Source organism: Coturnix japonica, chromosome 3 (assembly GCF_054131305.1).
Source record: "Coturnix japonica strain WE chromosome 3, WE-NBRP24, whole genome shotgun sequence".
NCBI lineage: Eukaryota > Metazoa > Chordata > Aves > Galliformes > Phasianidae > Coturnix > Coturnix japonica.
In genome coordinates, this window is record NC_140665.1 from 24,199,442 (window position 1) to 24,218,789 (window position 19,348).

General features: G+C 36.2%; 1 protein-coding gene across 6 annotated transcripts in view; it reads left to right on the plus strand.

Moving 5' to 3' along the window:
• MTA3 (metastasis associated 1 family member 3) overlaps positions 1-19,348 on the plus strand; it is a 130,210-nt gene that overhangs the window by 51,805 nt on the left and 59,057 nt on the right. For all 6 annotated transcript variants that reach the window (XM_085543028.1, XM_085543027.1, XM_085543026.1 and 3 more), the window contains 3 exons: positions 6,070-6,172; positions 13,261-13,360; positions 18,486-18,674. In XM_085543028.1, coding sequence (XP_085399154.1) covers positions 6,070-6,172; positions 13,261-13,360; positions 18,486-18,674 — 392 coding nt within the window. The remainder of the gene's footprint in view (positions 1-6,069; positions 6,173-13,260; positions 13,361-18,485; positions 18,675-19,348) is intronic.

Sequence of the window (19,348 nt, forward strand, 5' to 3'; positions counted from 1 at the left end):
AAAAACTGTTCAACAGATTGAAGGCAGTTATTTAGGTGTTTCTGCCTGGGGATGGTTAGGGAGGTCTCTTTGTTTTCATTTCCCCTCCTGTGAAAGCAAGATTATTGTTGTCAAGTTTGTTTTAGGCTTGGAGAAGTCAGAGTTTTAGCGTTCATAACAAGAGAGCTATGATTTTCATCTTAAGGAGATGCACATCTGTTGCCATTCCTTTCATGTTTTTTATGAGCATCTTGTTTTTTCAAGAACTTGAAGGAGATGGTCAAACTGCTATTTTCTCTTGGCATACTGGTTTAAGCCCATGATGAATGATCTGTACAGTGTTGATATGGAAGATTGCATGTGATTGCTATTGGAAAGATATCTTTATTATGGTTATGGAGACTTCTCTGAGGCTGTTCAAATATCAAATGAGTTCTGTGTGGTAGTTGGCCTTACAAAGATACTACTTATGTATTGTATGCTGTGTATGTGCTTATTATCCAAAGTAATGCCAGGCAGTGAGCTTACAAATTGCCTTTCAAGTCACAACATCTTAGGGTTTAATTGACTTTGCTGTATTTTTCTACCTCAGTAACTTTGCCTAAATGGGCTTATTACATGTTCAGTTTTTGTGTCCTTTGCCATTTTACTGTAACCATATTTAAAAGTATGATTTTTCTTTCAAGTTTGTTTTGTAGGAGATGAAAAACAAATGTCAGAGGCAGATGAAATGTGTTTTACACTTGAATAATTCAAAATATATTTCATCCTAAAGAAAAAGTTTTTATCTGAATTACATATTTGGTTTAAATTTATGCAAACAAATAGTCCTGTTTTATCCTTAGTGTACTGTAGCCAGATATTGCATGTATTCATAACATTGTTTATGTAAAAAGTAAATAAATTGCAGGACTACAGATTTCATTATAATGAAATGGTATGGGATTTTCTTTATTTGTTTCTCTTGGAAGAACACGGTGTCCGTGTGCTGTGGTATCACTCTTCCCAAAACAAGTATTTAAAATATTTTTAATGCCTATATGCAGTATGGTAATGCTTTTATTTATAAATAGTATAATTTTTTCACCATGTTTTCCTGACAACTGCATGATCTCATGTATTGTTCCTTCAGGAATTCAGGAAAAAATGTTGTAGTTACTAGTGTTAGACAACTGCACAGTGCTAAGTGGGAAAAAAACGTCAGCTGAAATGCAGGCAGGAGAGCAGGAATCTTACTGCAATTCACACTGTTGAGGTTTATTCATGGATATCAAAGGAGTTCAAGAAGATGGTTCCAAAGTAAAGGTGAATTTCAGGTATCTAGCATAATTGCCCTTGCCTTTGAACCAGAAGATGCCCTTCTGATTTTATGTAGTATGTGAATGTGTCATTTCCTTTACAACTGCCATAAAAAGTTAAAATGAAAGGACTGTTTTTTAAAATGTGGCTTTAATGTAAGGACCATAAAGTGGGGAGTGGGCTGTTTTGAGGTTGTTATGCCTCTGTTTTCCCAGATCCATGGAAGTACCTTTTTCAGTACTGATCTGCAGGGTTTTGTAAAAAGTGACAATATTATGAGTTCCTTTCTACCAGCCCTGAACAGACATTCCTGCCATTGTTGATGCAGCATTGTGGAGAAATTGGTTATTACTGTCTGGACACAGCTGAATTTGTTTTGACTCCAATAGTAATTCTGTTTAATTCATCAAGTTCTAGATTTCTAGAAATAAGCTTCTCTTGAGTGCTTTGTGAGGTTTGTCTTTTGTTCACCAACATCTAATTTATAAGCACTGCAAGACTAAGCACTGGGAGAGCACTAAAGTCTGTGGAGTTGGAAGTTTAATTTGGAAGGGATTTCTCAAGTGACAAATGACTGAAAATTTCTGTAGAGTGCAGCTCCAGAGAGTAGGACGCAATTGGAATATATGTGGCTTACTGGCTTAAAAAATGCTCAGCAGCTGTTTTAAATTGCCTACTGGAGACCAAGAATGTGCTTCTATCTCCTCATAACTTTCCTGTGAGGTCTCTATACATGTAATCTTTATGTGGACTGTTTTTCACTGCTAGTGTTCTTGTGTGTGTTATCTTAACATATAAATTTTAGAATACCATTTCTATAAATTATAGACCACATTATCTGAAGGTCTAATTAATGGCTTGCATTTACTGCTACTATCAGACAAGTTAATGAGATCAGGAAAAAAGGTTTTGAATCTTTTTCTGGATTATTTTTGTCTGTCAATACTAGCAGCAGTCAAAAGTCATTAAAAAAAAAAAAAACTTAAAAAGGAGCAATAAGAATTGTCTGCAGAGCTTTTATGAGAAAGATTGTGATTCCCATTGGTTAAGATCAAGTCGTCTAGCTATTTACAATAAATTCAGTATATGTAAAGTTGAACTCATGAAGTGTCAGTAAAGTTTGTATAACAGTCTGAAAGATGTCTTTCTCCTGTCCTTAATGTAAAACTCCTTTTCTCAGTGGTAGTTACTTGAAAATTTTATAGCCTGTTTTCTCTCCCCACCATCCTTCTGTCAGTTGTTCACAAAAAGTTGTGTGATGTCTTGTGATGTCTTGTGCTGCTTAAGAGTGGAACTAAGGAAGTTTCATTGGAGGAGAAAGTTTAGATTTTACTTTAGACAAGCAAGTTTTATATCTGGGACTTCGTTCAGAGCTAAACACTGCCAAAAAAGAAAAAAAAAAAAGAACAAAAAATCAAATGTGATACTATTTTTCTTCTGTAAGTTAAAGAAACTTTGTCAGCAGCCTTAAGTGTCACATTAAGAAGGTGGTTTCTGAAATCTCATTTTCAGTGATTAGTTGTCTGTTTTTTGAAGTGTTACATCGCATGTGAAGCTGTGTTCAAGAAAGCGTAGGATTACCTGCAGCTAATATACTTCCCAACAGTTCAGGCAAGAATCTGCTAAAAGCTGTATCTCCTAAATCTGGTCCTGTATTTCAGTAGTAGAAATTTCATTGTGTTGCACACTGTGCTGGACTAAGGGAGGGTAATGTATGTTGAGTAACTATTTTCCTTATCCTTGCAATATGGCTAAGAAATATTGTACCCATTTCACAGATGTAAAGCTGAAGAATAAAGAATAAGATTTCACTGAGATTTTTTTTTCTGGAATGCATTACAAAGAGCATGGCTAGTGGGTTGAGGGGGTTGATGTCCTCCTCTGTTCTGATGAGACCACATTTTGGAGTACTGCATCCAGTTCTGGTCTCCTCAGTTCAAGAAAGACAAGAATTTTTTAGAGAGAGTCCAGTGGAGGGCCACAAAAATGGTTAAGGATCTGGAGCATCTGCCTTACAAGGAAAGGCTGAGTAACCTGGATCTGTTCAGCCTGGAGAAGAAAAGGCTGAGAGGGGACCTCATCACTGTTTATAAATATGTGAAGCGTGGGTATTGAATTGATGGGAGCAGACTCTTTTCAGTGGCGAGCAGCAGTAGAACAAGGGGCAGCTGGCAGAAAATGGAATGCTGAAAGTTCCGTGTGAACATGAGGAAACATTTCTTTGAGGATTACAGAACACTGAAACAGGCTGCTAAGGGAGGTTGTAGATTGTCCTTCTCGGGATATTCAGGATCCATCTGGATGCTTTTCTGTGTAACCTACTGTAGGGAACCTGGCTTAGTGGTGGAGTTGGACCAGATTATCTCCAGAGGTCCCTTCAAACTCCTTAAATTCTTTCTATGATTTTCAGTGAATGCTTCTGAAAAGAAAATTTACTTGTTTATTTTGTGGGATCTTTTTAAACTGATTTGTTCAGGACATGCATGAAATTTTTGTTCCTGAAGAAAAGATTTCAGCTGTGCTGCTTCACTGCAGTTTAAACTATATAGGTTCATTTTCTTCCTTCTGAAGTGACAATTCCTGTTATTTTGGCAAATAATCAGAAACAAAACAAACATAAAAACAAACATATATTGTAACTGCTTTTTGTCATATTACAGATATATTGGATACTTCCTTGTCTACCATATTTGAAATATTAAATGTCACTGCAACAATTACATTGTATGACATATGGATTCTTTTGGTATAGGTTCTGTTGCTTTTATCCTACCTACATATATTGCCATTGCAAACTATTATTTAGCAGTGTTTTGGATTTACTTTTATCAGCAATTCAAACAAGATTTTGTAGTAAAAGAAAAAAAAAAAGTTAATGACCTCTAATTGAAGTAGGACATCTGTTAGTCAATTTAAATATCTTTTTGCAGGAGAGTGACATTTTTTGGTCGAATATCTGTGTTATGTTTATGTGAAGTTTTTCTTTTTGTGAACCATGGTCTATCCAAGTAGTGGGTATTGTCATGCTTCTACATTTAAGATCTCCAGGATATGATGTCATGAAACAGTTAAGTAATATGAAGGGTACTTTAAAACTATATTAACAGATTGAAATGAAATGCTCTGAGGTTATTTATAAAATAAAGAACATCACCCACAATATGTCTGCTACAGATGGAATAAATGAATGTATTGACAAGTGTGTTGTCCATTGAATAAGTTTATAGACAAAAAATTCTACTCGAGAGTGTTAGAAGTCTTCTCTCTAGGTCTGAATTTGAATTAGCTTAAACAGAAGTATAAATCCTAATAGATGGACAAGACTTTGTTGCCAATGCATCAGAAAAAGTTAATTTGATTAGTTTTTCTAAGAGTGTTCCTGACACATTAGCTGAATATCATGATGCAGCTCTAACTTGTGCTTATGGCAGGGATGAATATATATCAGATTTTCCTTGCAGAATTTATGCAATAAACAAACGTGCTGTACCTAATAGGATTTCAGAAGAACTGGTGCTTGGTTTGCAGTCTGCTTCCAGACTCTTATGAGTATGGTCTTTTTCACGTCTTAGTGATATTATGCCTTTATAGACTATCCATTTCCATTAAGTCATGAGAAATAACAGAGACTAAAGCTATTTTCTCTGTGCTCAGAGAGATGAGAAATACTTACACAGGTTAACTTTTTGAGGAGACAAGGCAGGCTTTTTATTCTTGCAGTATCTCAAAAAAGCCAGAGAGAAGCATTAGAAACTGAGCACTTGAACTCCTCACATCTTCACTGAAGGGAGAATATGCTTATATTCTACAATACCAAAGGTGGATGGTGACTTGCTCTTGTCATTTCTTGTGGTTCCAACTGTGTTGACTATGGTGCATAGGCAGATATGCTAGTAGATTACATCTTGCTTATTTAATCAGCCTATTTTGTGTTTCTCATTTTGCAGTAGAAGTTATTGATATAGTAGTGAAGAAAAGATTTAGGCTTCAATATGAATGTGAATCATTTTAGCATTTTTATACTTTGTGTATTGCTTGGAAGAATAGTGCTTTTTAATAATGAACAAAGTGCACATTAAATTTCTGAAAACTCCATTGTTGTTTCAGTTGTGTGTGTGTGTATGCAGATTGCCCTGTTTAGACAGTTTGGGCTTAGAGAATGATTATGTAGTATATGGTAACTTTATTGTGCTGTAGCCTTATTATTTTTTAAGTGGGTTTAAGTAGCCACTATACACTGCAATTGTAGGAGTATGATTAATGTTAATAATACAGCTAATGTAAAGGCTGAGAGTAGGAGATGAAAAAGTAATTAAAAGTAGTAGGTAGCATAGTTCCATAATGATTTCTGTTTTAGAGTTGTATTCAGGTTGCAAATTGGTAGTAAATTTAGAGTTGTATTCAGATTGCAAATTGCTGTAGCTGGTTAAGTGTAAAAATAATTTTAATGTGACTTAAGTGAAACTACCTTTGATATAGTTGAGAAGCAATTTAAAATTCCCACTGGTTATTTATGTTTTGGTTTCAAGCTCTTGATAACATTTTATTAAAGTTCTTTGATACTGTACCTTTTAAGAATTTCTCCTTAAAACAAAATACTGATGTTAAGGGAAGATACTTATTTTAAAAATGTTTCAGTATGCAATTTAGACGAATAACTGCTGATTATTAAGTACTTCATATGTGTGTCTATATAATAATGTACAATGTCTCTTTTAAAAGTAGTTCAAGAAGTACACAGCGAAAAACATTGTGAGTAATAAGTGTTTTGTCCCATCTACCTTTTGACAGGAGAATTAGATGACAGAGAACAGGCAAAGCTGGAAGTAAAAATATGGGATCCAGATAGCCCCCTTACAGACCGTCAGATTGACCAGTTTTTAGTTGTAGCACGGTAAGATTAAAATCCTCTAATAAAAAAAGAATCCTTTTCCTTTTTCTACTGATTATTTATTCCCCCTTTATCATGTTACTCAACTTGTTTACCATATTGTGAGCCCTTCTGTTTCCCACAGTTAGCTAAAAGAGAAAATCAGAATATAAACTTCTGAATATTTATCAAGTTTACCAGTACAAAAAAGAGAGAAAAAGAGAGTGAGTTGTGCTAGACAGCCTGTATTTCAGACTGTAGCAGATTTTGATATTGAAATGTAGACATCATTCTGTTTTCCCATTAGAGTAATTTGAAGTAGGATTTCACTGCTAATATTTGTCTTGTACTGCAGTGTTTTGAATTTCATAGTGTGATATAAAGCAGAAATAAAGAAGGTATAAACAAATGCAATGGATGCAAAACTTGACAGATTTGCATATAAGTTGACTAAATTTCAGATGAACGTTGAAATTAAAGTTGTGAAGTGTTTCTTTTTATTAGTGGAAAAAAATTGGTCAGTTCAATTTTATAAATTAACATGTGATTATGCAAACTAATGTAAGGAACATTGAAGAAGCCCTTGGATTCATAAATACCTTTTAAAATAATTTCTCCACTTCACAGAGTTTTGACAGATTTTGACAATGTTTTTACTGAAGAATGATTCTACACTTGCACAATAGAGCATGTTTCTCTCATCCTTCAATTCACACTTAGGAATATATTACAGAAGTTCTGTTCTCGCTTAGAATAATGCTAACAGAGTGCTGTTGATTGTGGCTGACATAGAGATGTTATCCTGATTCATTCTGTTTCCGTTTTCTTTTTTTCTAACCAGATTGCAGAGCATATTCTCAAATCTTGCTAGGCAAATAATTTTTTGATGCTGTTTCCAGTTTTTCTCCCTTGGGAAAAAAAAAAAGAAAAAAAAGGAAAAACAGTTCAGGAGACGACAAAAAAAAAAAAAAAAAAGGAAAAATCACTATCTTTTCCAGCTTGTGAGTGCAGTGAAATGAGTTGCTGATTTACTATTTTACACTTCCAGCTTAAATGGAGCCACAGAATCATAGGATGACATGAGTTGAAAGAGACCCACAAAGAACATGGAGCTGAACTCCTGGCTCTGCATGGGACCACCCAAAATTTAAACTTGATGAGAGCATTCTCCGGATGCTCCTTGAACTTGTGCAACTCAGAGCAGTGCCCACTGCCCAGGGCAGCCTGTGCCATGGCCACTGCCCCCTGGCACAGCCCCATGCCATTCCCTCCGGCTCTGCTGCTCTCAGAGAGAGCAGAGCTCAGTGTTGCTCCTCTGCTCCATGAAGCTGTAGCCACCATGAGGCCTCTCCTCTGCTCTGGACTGAACAGACCCAGGGACCTCATTGCTCTTCACACACCTTGTCCTTCAGGTCCTTCAGATCTTTCACCATCCCTGAAGCCCTCTTTTGCATGCTCTCTGGAAACTTATGTCCTTATATTGTGGCACCTATACCTACAGGCCTGGGGCACCCTAAAGTGCGGTTGGGCTTTTCAGCTGCCAGGGTACACTGCTGACTTGTGTTCAGCTTGCTGTAAACCAGAACACTCAAATCTCCTTCTGTAGGGCTGTGCTCCAGCCTGTCATTTCCCAGTCTACATGTATATCCTCAGTTGCCTTACTGCAGGAGCAGAAACCAGCACTTGCTGGATTGGTGATTGTCCAGTCCTTTATTTTGCCAAGATCTCTCTGCAAGTCTTCTCTGCTCTTGAGTCAACAGCTCCCTCCCTTTTTTCCCTGTGGCTTTATTAAGTGTACTTTCAAGTTCTGTATCTTTGTCATTGATGAAAACATTGAAGAGAACTGGCCCCAAAATTGGACTTTCACCTCTTAAGCCTGACTTGTCAGCCAGTTGTTCACCTATGGTACTGAGTACTTGTCTAGCTTTTGGTTAGATGTTTAATCCAGAATGATGCTGTGTGAAAGGATATCAAAAGCTTTGCTGAAATCTGAAAAGATTACATCAACTTCCTGTGGTCAGTAGATAGTCTTATGTCCTAAGATGAAGATTTATACAACTGATTGTATGTCTTTGCAGAGTTTGTTCATTGCCTTCACATCCCTCCACTTCCCATTTTGCAGCCACCCTGGGGAGTTTAAGTAGTGCACAGTCAAGTTGGAAATGTTCTTCTCTGGAAACAGTTGTGCCAGTAGGCTATCTACTGGGAAGTAACAGAACAAATGACTGAAATGTTAAGAGGAAATCTCTTCTTCCAATTAGCCATGACATCATATGTAGTGCTGTGTATGCCCTTACAAATTCTGCATTCATGTAGAAATGGATGAATTTCAGAAGATATTTTTATGGAGAGAATGGGTCTTGGTTATAGCTGCTTAACTATAACTCTCAGAGATCTTGTGGTAGATAGGTGAATCACTACTGACATCTGACTAACATCTTGTTAGAGAGTCACTTTATTGATATTCTTCCACAAACTTCCACTCATCTTTGCTGCTTTTGGACTGTCAGGAACACTTCCCAGGTTTCTCTGTATGCTTGCTTTCACAGGCTTCAAGATCAGATAATTTTTTTTTGTGTGTGGTTCTGTAACAGACTTACTGATTTAAAAATACTCCTGTGATAGGGCAGCTTTAAATTCGGTATACTGTGTACTTGCAGGTAAAGGTTTTCATTGTTCTGGACCAGTAGAAGTTGCTTGGGTATGGAATTGGTATTATGATCTGATTAATCTGTTCCTGCAGACTCAGAATATCCCTCTGCTATATCTTAATTGCAGTTATCTGGGCATTGCCTGCTGGGTTTCTAGTGAGATGTTATTTCTCTTTCATTAAGAACGTTTTCCTAAGTGGTTTCTTATTTGCAATTTTGTTTAAGAGGACATTTAAAAAACCTTTTCATATGATGTTTTTTAAACTTGATGTCCCTGATACAGTATGTATTCTCTTGGTTTATATTTTTTTTCAGTCTGCTTTAGGTGAAAGAAGAGTTGTTCTTGACCTTAAAGGCATCAGCTTTTTCAGTCACTCAAGCATACTTAGTTTTTTTGAAGATGATAAAATACTCTTTTTCTCTTTGTGTTGCCCATTTGCAAGAATATGTATATTTGTCCTTGTGTATGTAGTCTATTGTTTAGGGTACTTAGATTTGTTTAGCGTCTCAGGAGCAAAAAGCCTTTTTTCTACATTTATATATTTCATTGAATCAGAAACATCAAGGTTTAAAAAGACCTTCAAAGTCAGCCAGTGCAACCATACACCTACCACTAAAACACATTCCTCAGTATAACATCTAAACATTTCTTAAACACTTCCAGGGCTGGTGACTTGACCACCACCCTGGGCAGCCCATTCCCACTGCCTGACCATTCCTTCAGAGAAGAAACTTTTCCTAACATCCAACCCTGGTGCCATTTGCTTTTGTTCTTTCATTAGTTACAAGAGAGAAGAGGCTGACATCCACCTCGCCACAACCTCCTTTCAGGTAGTTGTAGAGACCGGTAAGGTCACTTCTGACCCCCCTCTTCTCCAGACTAAACAATCCCCTTTCCTTTAGCTGCTTTTTATAGGACGGGTGCTCCAGACCCCTCAGGAGTTTCATTGCCATTCTCTGGACATTCTCCAGGGCCTCAATTTCTTCCATGTAGTGAGGAGCTAAAACTGAACGCAGTACTCAAGTATGGCCTCACCAGAGCCATGACAATCACCTCCCTGCTCCTGCTGGAAGCACTGTTGATTATACAAGCCATGGTGCCATTGGCTATTTTGGCTACCTGGGCTCACTTCTAGTTCATGTTCAGCCAAGTGTCAACCAAGACCACCAAGTCCTTTTCTTCCATAGTTTTCCAGCCACTCTGCACCTAGCCTGTAGCATTGCCTGGGCTTTTTGTGGACAAAGTGCAGGACCTTGCAGTTGCTTTTATTGAACTTCATCCCATTCTTGTGTCAGAATAATCTATAGGTTGTTTTTTTTGCAAAGTTTGTGAGTACTTGTCAGGAATGACCCATAACCTTAGGTTCTCTAAGGAGTCTTGCTTGATTTTGTGGATTTAAAATTCTTGAAAGTATAATGCTGCTGATACTGAAGCATGATTTGGATGGGGGGTCTTACTTAAAGTAGCAAAAGTACCTGTTAGGAGAATCTTGGGGCCTCGTGATGATCTATTCCAGGTTTTTTTGTTTGTTTGTTTGTTTTTTGATAACACAGTGTCAATTACATTCTAGCAAAGATAATTGCAACACCATTTTACATTCCATTCAAATAAGATAATGCTTAAATAACCAATTTTTATCCTGTCGTGTGGCAATAATTCTTTGTCTACTAGTTTCAAAGGACAAGATCTGAGAAGCTGTAGCAGCCACTTAGAGATTACAGATTTGTGTACATCAGCAGATAGTAGAAAGATATCAGTCCAGTAGAAACTCACTTGCAGATTGAAATATCTGGTATTTGTGACCTAGCATCCACACTATTACATATATACTTCTTATGCTGTTTTAATTTTAGTCTAACTTTAGTCTGGTCTTGTGGACTAAATATCCACTTGTAAGTGATGCTGGTGTTTAAGAAAAGAAAAGAAAAAATTTCATGTGTTTAAATGGTGTATTTGGTGTTTTGTTTTCTGATCATTGCATTTTTTTCTTTCATTGGGTACTGCTGAGAAAAACCTGGCTCCATCTTCTTCATCTGCTGGAGTTAAATCCTCAGTTAAATCCTCTTCAGAAGTTAACCTTCTCTTCTCTAGGCTTGACAATAGCAGGATTATTTTTAGTTATCTTACATTAAAGAATACACTTAAAGGTGTGGACAAAAAGCAAAAACACAATCAAACAATAAAGAATAGAGTTTGGTGGCTTAGGCTACTTTGAACCGTAAAATTTGTTTTGCTAGCAGGTAGGTACAGGCAGTAGTGTGTAATATGGGAAACGAGCACTGATAAGGATTTTTTTTCTTTTTAAGGTTTTTAAATCACTCTCTCATAGTAGTATTAGTAAAACATCACGCAAGGAAAAAAAGCATAAAGGAAATGTATGAACTTGATGTCAATATACTCCTTATGTGTGTGTTTTCGATAAAAACAAAACCAAAAAAACATAGCTAGGTTTTTTGTTTTGTTTTTTTACTATTTCTAAAGTAGATGCTTATTTTCATTTTGACTGCATGGCTAGTTTATATGTGGAGTGCAGCATATTAGCATTGTTAAGTTTTGATACTAGGTAAATATTTAACAATCAAATGCTCTAGAATTTTATACTCTTTTGGGCTGTCTGAAAAACCTGGTCTTTGACATGTTTCCAGGAAAATTGACCTAGATGTTGATTTTGAAATACAACTGCAGTTGGCCAATCCTTTCCCCTTAAAACAACACGATGACTGCGCTTCATGGCATTTCTGGGATGTTTTGCACTCACATAACCCATAGTGCAGTACAGCAGTCATCATGATTATGATCTTCTCCTTCTCAGTACAGCATTGGAACCAGTTCTTCAATTCTTACCTTTTCATCTCAAAATTTACGTAGTGCTATAATATCTCTTAATTTTGATTTAATGTACTGGGCACCATCATCCATATACGGTTTTATCCTGAAGTCAGCGTGGAAATTTTGTAAGCAGCTTAATGTGATAGAAACTGACTTCTTTGTAATTTTCTTAATATGCTCCCATTTAAGACATATGGTTAAATAAAGTAGTGTTAATTATGCAAGAGAAAAGATAAGCTAGTAGGTAGCAGCAGAAGGGAAGTCATGCTGCATGTTGCCTTAGTGGTTTGAGCAGTGGCAACAGAAGAATTGCAGCAAAGATTGTTGGATATAACCCTTATCAGAGCCAACATGTTTAAAAGGGGTTGACTGACTATCAAGATATGTGTTCCCAGTAGATTCTTGGGACTGATCTGTGGACAGATACTAATTTATATATAGCCAAGTATTAAAAAGAAAAAGAAAACTGTGTAGATGTTTGTCACAGATTTGCTATCACCGTAAAGAAGAAATAAAGATTACAAAACAGTATTTGAATATCACTTATTTACTCCACAGCCCTTAGAAATGTAAGGAATTACTGTCTGCAGTATGTGAATCACTGCTGTTTAACCTTAATTGTGTCTTAAATGTCTTTGGCAGTGTACTGAAATGTGTTCAATATTAAATGTTTTGAGACTGAGGATACTATTTCAGTAACAGATGTTGTTACCGGTTTCTCCACTATCTGTAATAACCCATAGTGAATAAAATTCTTGATGCTTATTATTTTATCACTGAATATTAGGTTGGTAGTACGCAGTAATCTGACAGCTTATGTATGTTGATATCTGTTGAGGTTGACTTACCTTGTTGATATAATTCTGCACTTGTAACTTGTGTGGGATATAATTACTGAAAGAGGCTCCCGTCTTTAGTCCTGAGGTTTACGCTATGTTAAAAATATTAGCTACTATAATTAGATCTTTCAATTGAGAGATTTGCACTGTGTTATATTTGGAGCAAATCATTTTTTCCATATATCACAGTGCCACAACGCACCTTAAGAGTGTTTTTTCATCTCTAAGGGTACTGGAGTGATTTGTTTTATGAATTATCTTTCTCAAGTCATTGCATCTTTGCTCACTTCTTCTGTGATGGGCTGAGCCTGATCAAATTATTTTGTAGATCTTTCCCATCACCATGAATAATATCTGATGGATGTGGTCTTAAGAAAAGTGTGCAGTTCAGACACACCATCTCACTAATTCTCCATCTCTGTGCCACAAAAAGGTAGAAGTTTAGAAAAAATTGTCCCGTGTCTTTGTCCTCTTTGTCTTTGTCTTCTAAGTAGATAAATAAGCTACATAAGAATGAGTATTGTTCATGGTTTCAAACAAGTTGTTTTTACATATAAGATGTTACTTTTTGGGGAAGAAGGTCAGAATTTTTACTGCAGTATTCAGTAGTTTGCCTTTATAAAATTAGTGAAGATCTGAGATCTTGAGGTATAGTATGTGCCTTTTTATTTTAAAATTACACATTTGTGGATATTGTCTAGTCTGGCCATATTTAAAATAAAATTAAAAAAAAAAAAAGTATAGATCCTTAACATCTTTATGCATTTATTATCTACTCTTTTTCTGTTGCAGTGCGGTTGGCACGTTTGCTCGGGCATTGGACTGCAGTAGTTCTGTCAGGCAACCTAGTTTACACATGAGTGCAGCTGCTGCTTCTCGAGACATCACACTGGTAGGTGGTTTGTTAAAAACCCTACAGCCTTTCTACATCTGTTGTTTCAGTAGTGTGCTTCTTATTGCTCCCCTAGATGTTTGAATTCACCTAGATACCTGTGTGGATTTTTCCATGTATATGGTAGAAAATGCTGCACATTTTCTGTAACCTGTTAGTGCTGCCATTGTAATTGTACTGTAAATCACTGGGCTTCAACTGAAATCTGTTTAAACATCTTCAAATGTGATAATTTGTGCAGGAAACAGGATAGTGCTTGTTGCATAAAGCCCCACTGGAATTGATGAGTAGTGTAATTTAAAATACATTGTAATAAAGCTGATTTTACCTCTGTGTCTATAAATTTTCTAGAGTATAAGCAATAGAATTTTGTAAACAACTTCTTGAAGAACATTTTACTTACAGTATCCTTAGAATGCTTACTTCTTACTTAGTTTGTTGAAGTAGTCACTATGATATAACTTGTGAATTTTCAAATTGAATCTATAGAGTTGCAGTCAGATGGTCAATTCAAAGACAAATTTGATATGTCTGTTGACCAAGCTGTTATAAAACCTCTCTCACCAGAGAAAAACATCCTTGCTTCGCAGTCATGCCTTGCTCATGTCATCGCTTTCTCACAGTGTGTACATTTATGAACAGCTATTTTGAAGGAAAAAGGACAGGAATAGTAGTGTTTCATCAAAAATCTTTTACAAGCAGCTTGAGAATGCACTAAGAACGGCAGCAACTGCAGTCAAACCAGACTGATCCATTAGGCTCACAAAAAAAAGGTCAAATATTCCACTAGCTTTGTGGTTTTATTGCTTTTTATTATTATTGTTACTTCAATCAAAGTACAAAGAGTTAAAATCTATTGTTACTTATATATTTTACAAGTGCTGCTCTGAAAGTAATGCCTCCTATTTTACTGACCCACAAATCAGAGGCAGATGTTGGTGGCGTGGCAATAGAGATTGAACCTTCCTGCCAGTGTTCTGCTACATTTATTGCTGTGTGACAGATGGCAGCAGAGGAGCAGTCTGCCAAATACCTTTATGCAGAAAAAGTTGCACCCACTGGCATTTCACTGATGCTTGCTGGGTGTTTTTGGAGACCAAACAGTGGATGTGAACATATTGAGGTGGTGGAGGGTGCATTTCAGTAGCGGTAACAGTGACTGTGTGTCACCTCCACTGGTGCAAGTATTGACAAGCATGTCATGCTGGCTCTTGTTCATCACTAGTAAAAATGCATAGCTCATGGTGGTGACTGTACTGAAAAATAGTGCTCTGTAGGTAAGAATTTGCTCTATTATAGAGAGTTACCATGCTTATTGCATTCACTGCAGTTTCCGTGAAAATAAATAGGAAGCATTACATTTGAGTGACCTATGTTTATGCGGCCCAGAACAATTCCTCTTTACTCAGTGTGGCCCAGGCAAGGCAAAGGTTGGACATTATGCAGTACAGTATAGAGAGGATACTAAAGAGGGTTCATTACATATCAGATAATTGAATGTTTGAACTAGAGGACACTCAATTAAACTGTCACTTGAAAATCTTGAATTGAAGTACTGCCTTATACAGTAGAGCACCTCTGCTATTCAGTGCCTCAAGATTTTGAAGGAACAAGCAGGAAAAAAAGGAGATTAGAAATCTTACAGACAGTGGATTCATGAGTTGATGATAAGAGCCAGAGAGAAGCCGACCATTTAGCACTTGTAATTCCCAGGACTTACTCTTATAAGTGACGTTTTCTAGTTCTGCTGACAAGGACAGAATACTTCAGTGCGTGGTTGACTGATGTGATTCAGTAGGGCACTTCTTATATTCTGGGTAAATTATATTCATTAGTATGATGAGAAAAATATTACATTTCTTACATTTTACCTTGTACTCTCAAAAACTATTAAATGGGAAATGGATTTCTGTGGTGTAGTAAAGGCAGTGGCAAAAGGTAACTTTTTTTAGTAATACTCAAGGGAGCTTGTTCTGCATTCTGAAACTGCTTGTTGTTTCATGCTTCCTGATAAGGCCTCGCTGACATAATTCTGTTCACATTAAATACTTCAGTTTTTCCATCATAACAGTTCTTCCATTTGACATATTTTATTAAGATTGCACTGGGTTAAGAATTTGTAATAAATCTCTCACACTGTACATCCTTCTTAACTGCATTCAATGGTTAAGAGAATAGATTGATTCTTATAGTAGGATTTTTCTGTTTGAAAGTAAATGTGCTGTGCTGCTAATAAAGGGATACATTTAGCGTTTGAGTGCCATATAAATGTTACTGAATTGCAAATGATCCATTAAATTCCATTACACTTAATGAAAGGCATGTCTTATAATGAGGCACTAGAGGAACCTCCCCAGGTTTAATTATTGTGTCTGTCTGTTTTCTCTCATTTTCCTTCCCCCACAAGCTTTTTAAAACCCTCTTTTGCAATGTACTTCCTTCTACGTTAAGAAAAGACATATTTGTCATTTTAGTAATTATTCTTTCATATTTTCCCATGTTAATTGGGAGCATATTTTGAGCAGCAGTTAAAGTTAGTACAGACATTTGCAGAACTTGCGGTAGATCTCATTTATGGTTTGGAAGAGATGTAGGTGCCTATTACTAAGACAATTAAATTGTCGGTATTCTTAGCGCTGGATAACCCTTGCACCTGAAGTTTTATTAGTGGAGATTCTGTATGCCATGTCTGTGGGCTTCCAGTATTTTTAATTAGTTGTTCCAGTCAGAGATGACTTTAAGCAATCTGATACCATAGTTTATAAACATACATAAGTAAATTCAGGGTAGGTGTATGCAATTAGGAAAGGTCTTGTGAGCTTTACAGTGAGAGGCTACTTTCAGCCTTTTTTATTATGCAAATCAGAGGAAGGTAATGAGATAAGGCAGGAAATAACCAACTAATTTAGAAGACCTTAATGAAAGACACAAAACCATGTAAATTTAACTTCCTAGACAATAGTGTACTTTTGTTTTTGTTTCTTTGTTACAAGGATACATGCTGGTGAGACAACAAAAGGTTGTGTTTCTGGTGCACTTAGGTAGTTCAGTCTATTTTTTTTCTTAACTGATTACTAAAATTGCAGCTGTTTTGGGGACTGTTAAAGCTTGTTTACAGTGTGCCCTGCTACTCCTTTTCTTTTTATTCCTGGCACTATTCTGCCTTTCTGGGTTTAGTGAAAATCTTCTTTCTTTGTCAGTTAAAGTCTGAGCTTGAAGTTCCCTCTGTCTGTGTGGATGGTGTCTTTCTTCTGGTGATATCCCTTATTTGTGTTGAAAAATATGCACTGTGCAAACTTGCTTAGGGTGGGTGGTTCACATGTTCCAGTCCCTATCTGGCAGAGTCACTGACAGCTCTTTCCAACCTCCTGCTCCTTGGGTATCATGTTCCCATTAGTTGTTTCTTGCAGTCCTTGCATCCTTGGGAAGAGATTTAAAAAAAAAAAAGAATAAAAAGAAACTGTCCTGGACAATTTCTTTCGGTTGTTCTTGATTTTGCTGGTGCAGTTTACTCATGGCAATGTGGGTATCTACTGGAAGTGAAGGCTGACAGACCTGTGGAAGGCAGATAGTGTCACTGTAGGAACTTGTCAATACTCTTCTGCTGCAAAACAGCTCAGTAAAAATGGTTCTTCCCCCAGATTTCTCTGTCGATCTAAGCAATATCGGAAAAAAAAACAACACCTTTATAGGATCAATTGTTCATTTTAAATGGAAAAAAGAATATAAAGCAAGAGCAAGGATCTATTCTTTTGTAATTTTAAGAACATTGATGTAAATTATTAAATATGGATTTAGCAGCTGCTTAGAAAATGTGTATAATATACTGCATTTCCTTGAGGGCTGCAATTTAAACTTAGATTTAAATCTTCTTAACATATATATCATAAGAATTCAATCTTTAAGCCTGCTTTACTCATTGCCCACATGATGAGCCATAGATCAGTAATTTAATTCTCTAATCTGAACATTTTGGCTTTTAAACTTTAGTCTGCAGTGTTTTTGTATTAAAATACTTTATGTATAGTGATGGCTTCTTCTCAAGGCTGGTGAATATGGCTTGAACCATAAGTGACTTTACTGTAGGATAATGGTGACATTGCCTCTTGCAGATTAAGCAGTTTGAGAATCTTATCCCTGATAGTTTTGAAAGAGGTATATGGAGAGCTGGAGAAAGACTTAGCATCTTGTAGGAGACAGCAAAAGATAAGGAGAATCCATTATTTGCATTTATTATACAGAAGCTCAACTGCAACTGTAGCATTCCTTCCTTGAAAAGTTCCAGTTTTCATAAAATGTATATAGGGCTATGTGAGAGGTTGCATGCTACACTTAGAGTTCTCTGCCCAACAACTGGCAGATCAATGACATGCAATCACACATGGACAGAACTGCACTTAATATCTCTTATACCACATTTGGCACAGTTTAAGATTTAAGGCTGTGATGATGGGGTTTTCAGGATGCTGAGTTTGAAAGGCTTCTTGCATGTTGCTTATTTGCCATGCAGGTGGATCTGTGAAGTAACAACTTTCTTTTAATGTTCCCCGTAGTTTGTGAGTGTCCAGTGTTAACTGTAAAGTTAAGAATACTATAACTTGTTTTGTTGGTTTTTTGTTTTTTTTCCTTTCAAAGGCAAGGTGAAGTAAAACAAAAACCTAATTTAGCCAATGAAAACAATATATTATCTCCTTTTCCAGAAGTGAGAATATTTAGCATGTGTATGTCTGAGGAGCTCTTCAGCTACTATTTAGAAGTTTTGCTAATTAAAATTACTCCTCAGTCAATATAGGCCTTTGTCTCTACTGAGTTACTTGAAACCAATTTCTACCAAGTAAAGATTCTCCAGAAATGTTTGCTGGTAATTTGCAGGAGTGAATTAACTAATGTTATTTTTAGCAAACGTTTTATTAGGATGTTTCCTTTCCCAGATTTAAGTAATAAACAATTTATTTTCCTCGTGTGTCACAGTGGAAATCCTACGATATCAAAATACATTCTAAACTTAGCACTAGTTGATGCTTGTTGCACAGCATATAGAAAATAACACACTGAATTTTGTTAATTGGACTACTGTCTAATTAAATAAGTGGTTTTTTTTCCCCTCTCTCCTTCTCCTTCCTAGTTTCATGCAATGGATACATTACATAAACATAACTATGATTTGAGCAGTGCCATCAGTGTTCTAGTGCCACTTGGAGGACCTGTCTTATGTAGAGATGAAATGGAAGAATGGTCAGCGTCAGAAGCTAGTTTGTTTGAAGAAGCATTGGAAAAATATGGAAAGGACTTCAATGATATTCGACAAGACTTTGTAAGTACTGAAGTAGATTACTTCTTTATTATTGTGACACGGGTGAGCATATCTACTTTCTGTGGGTTCTAAAGATTAATCAGAGGAGAAATTCTTGCAGCTAATATATGTAATCAATGTGTATGTTTTATCTAGATGAAAGTAAATATTCTTTCTTGTGTGGAACTCTTGGGAAAGATGTTGGCAGAAGATAATCCCCTGGCGAGATAGGGCATCTCATACGGAAATGTGTTTTGTTCATGAATTTTACAAGGATTTTACAAAGATTTGTAAAGGCTCCAGAAGATTTTCAGAACTTCTTCTCAATTTTGAGTGGAATTTATTAACTGTACACTTCACTCCTCTGAGTGTTTTTGGAAACTCTGAGGTTCCTTTCTAGGGTTATCAGAGAGAAAATCATATTCAGATAGCTTTCAAGTCCTCTATAGCGAGTAACTTTGGCACACCAGATATTTTGGCATTTCTAAACAGTTTTCCAATACCTTCCAAATAGAGGGTTTTTTTTATAATTAAGCATCAGACTGTAGGACAGCAAAGCTTAAATTTGCTGCATTCTACTGCAGAGTAATGAAATGAAATGAACTCTGACACTGATTGGCAAAATTGTTACTAATTGTAAGTTCACAGCTTTTTTCTTTCACGTTTCTCCTTTTCAAGAAAAAGTATTTCCATCA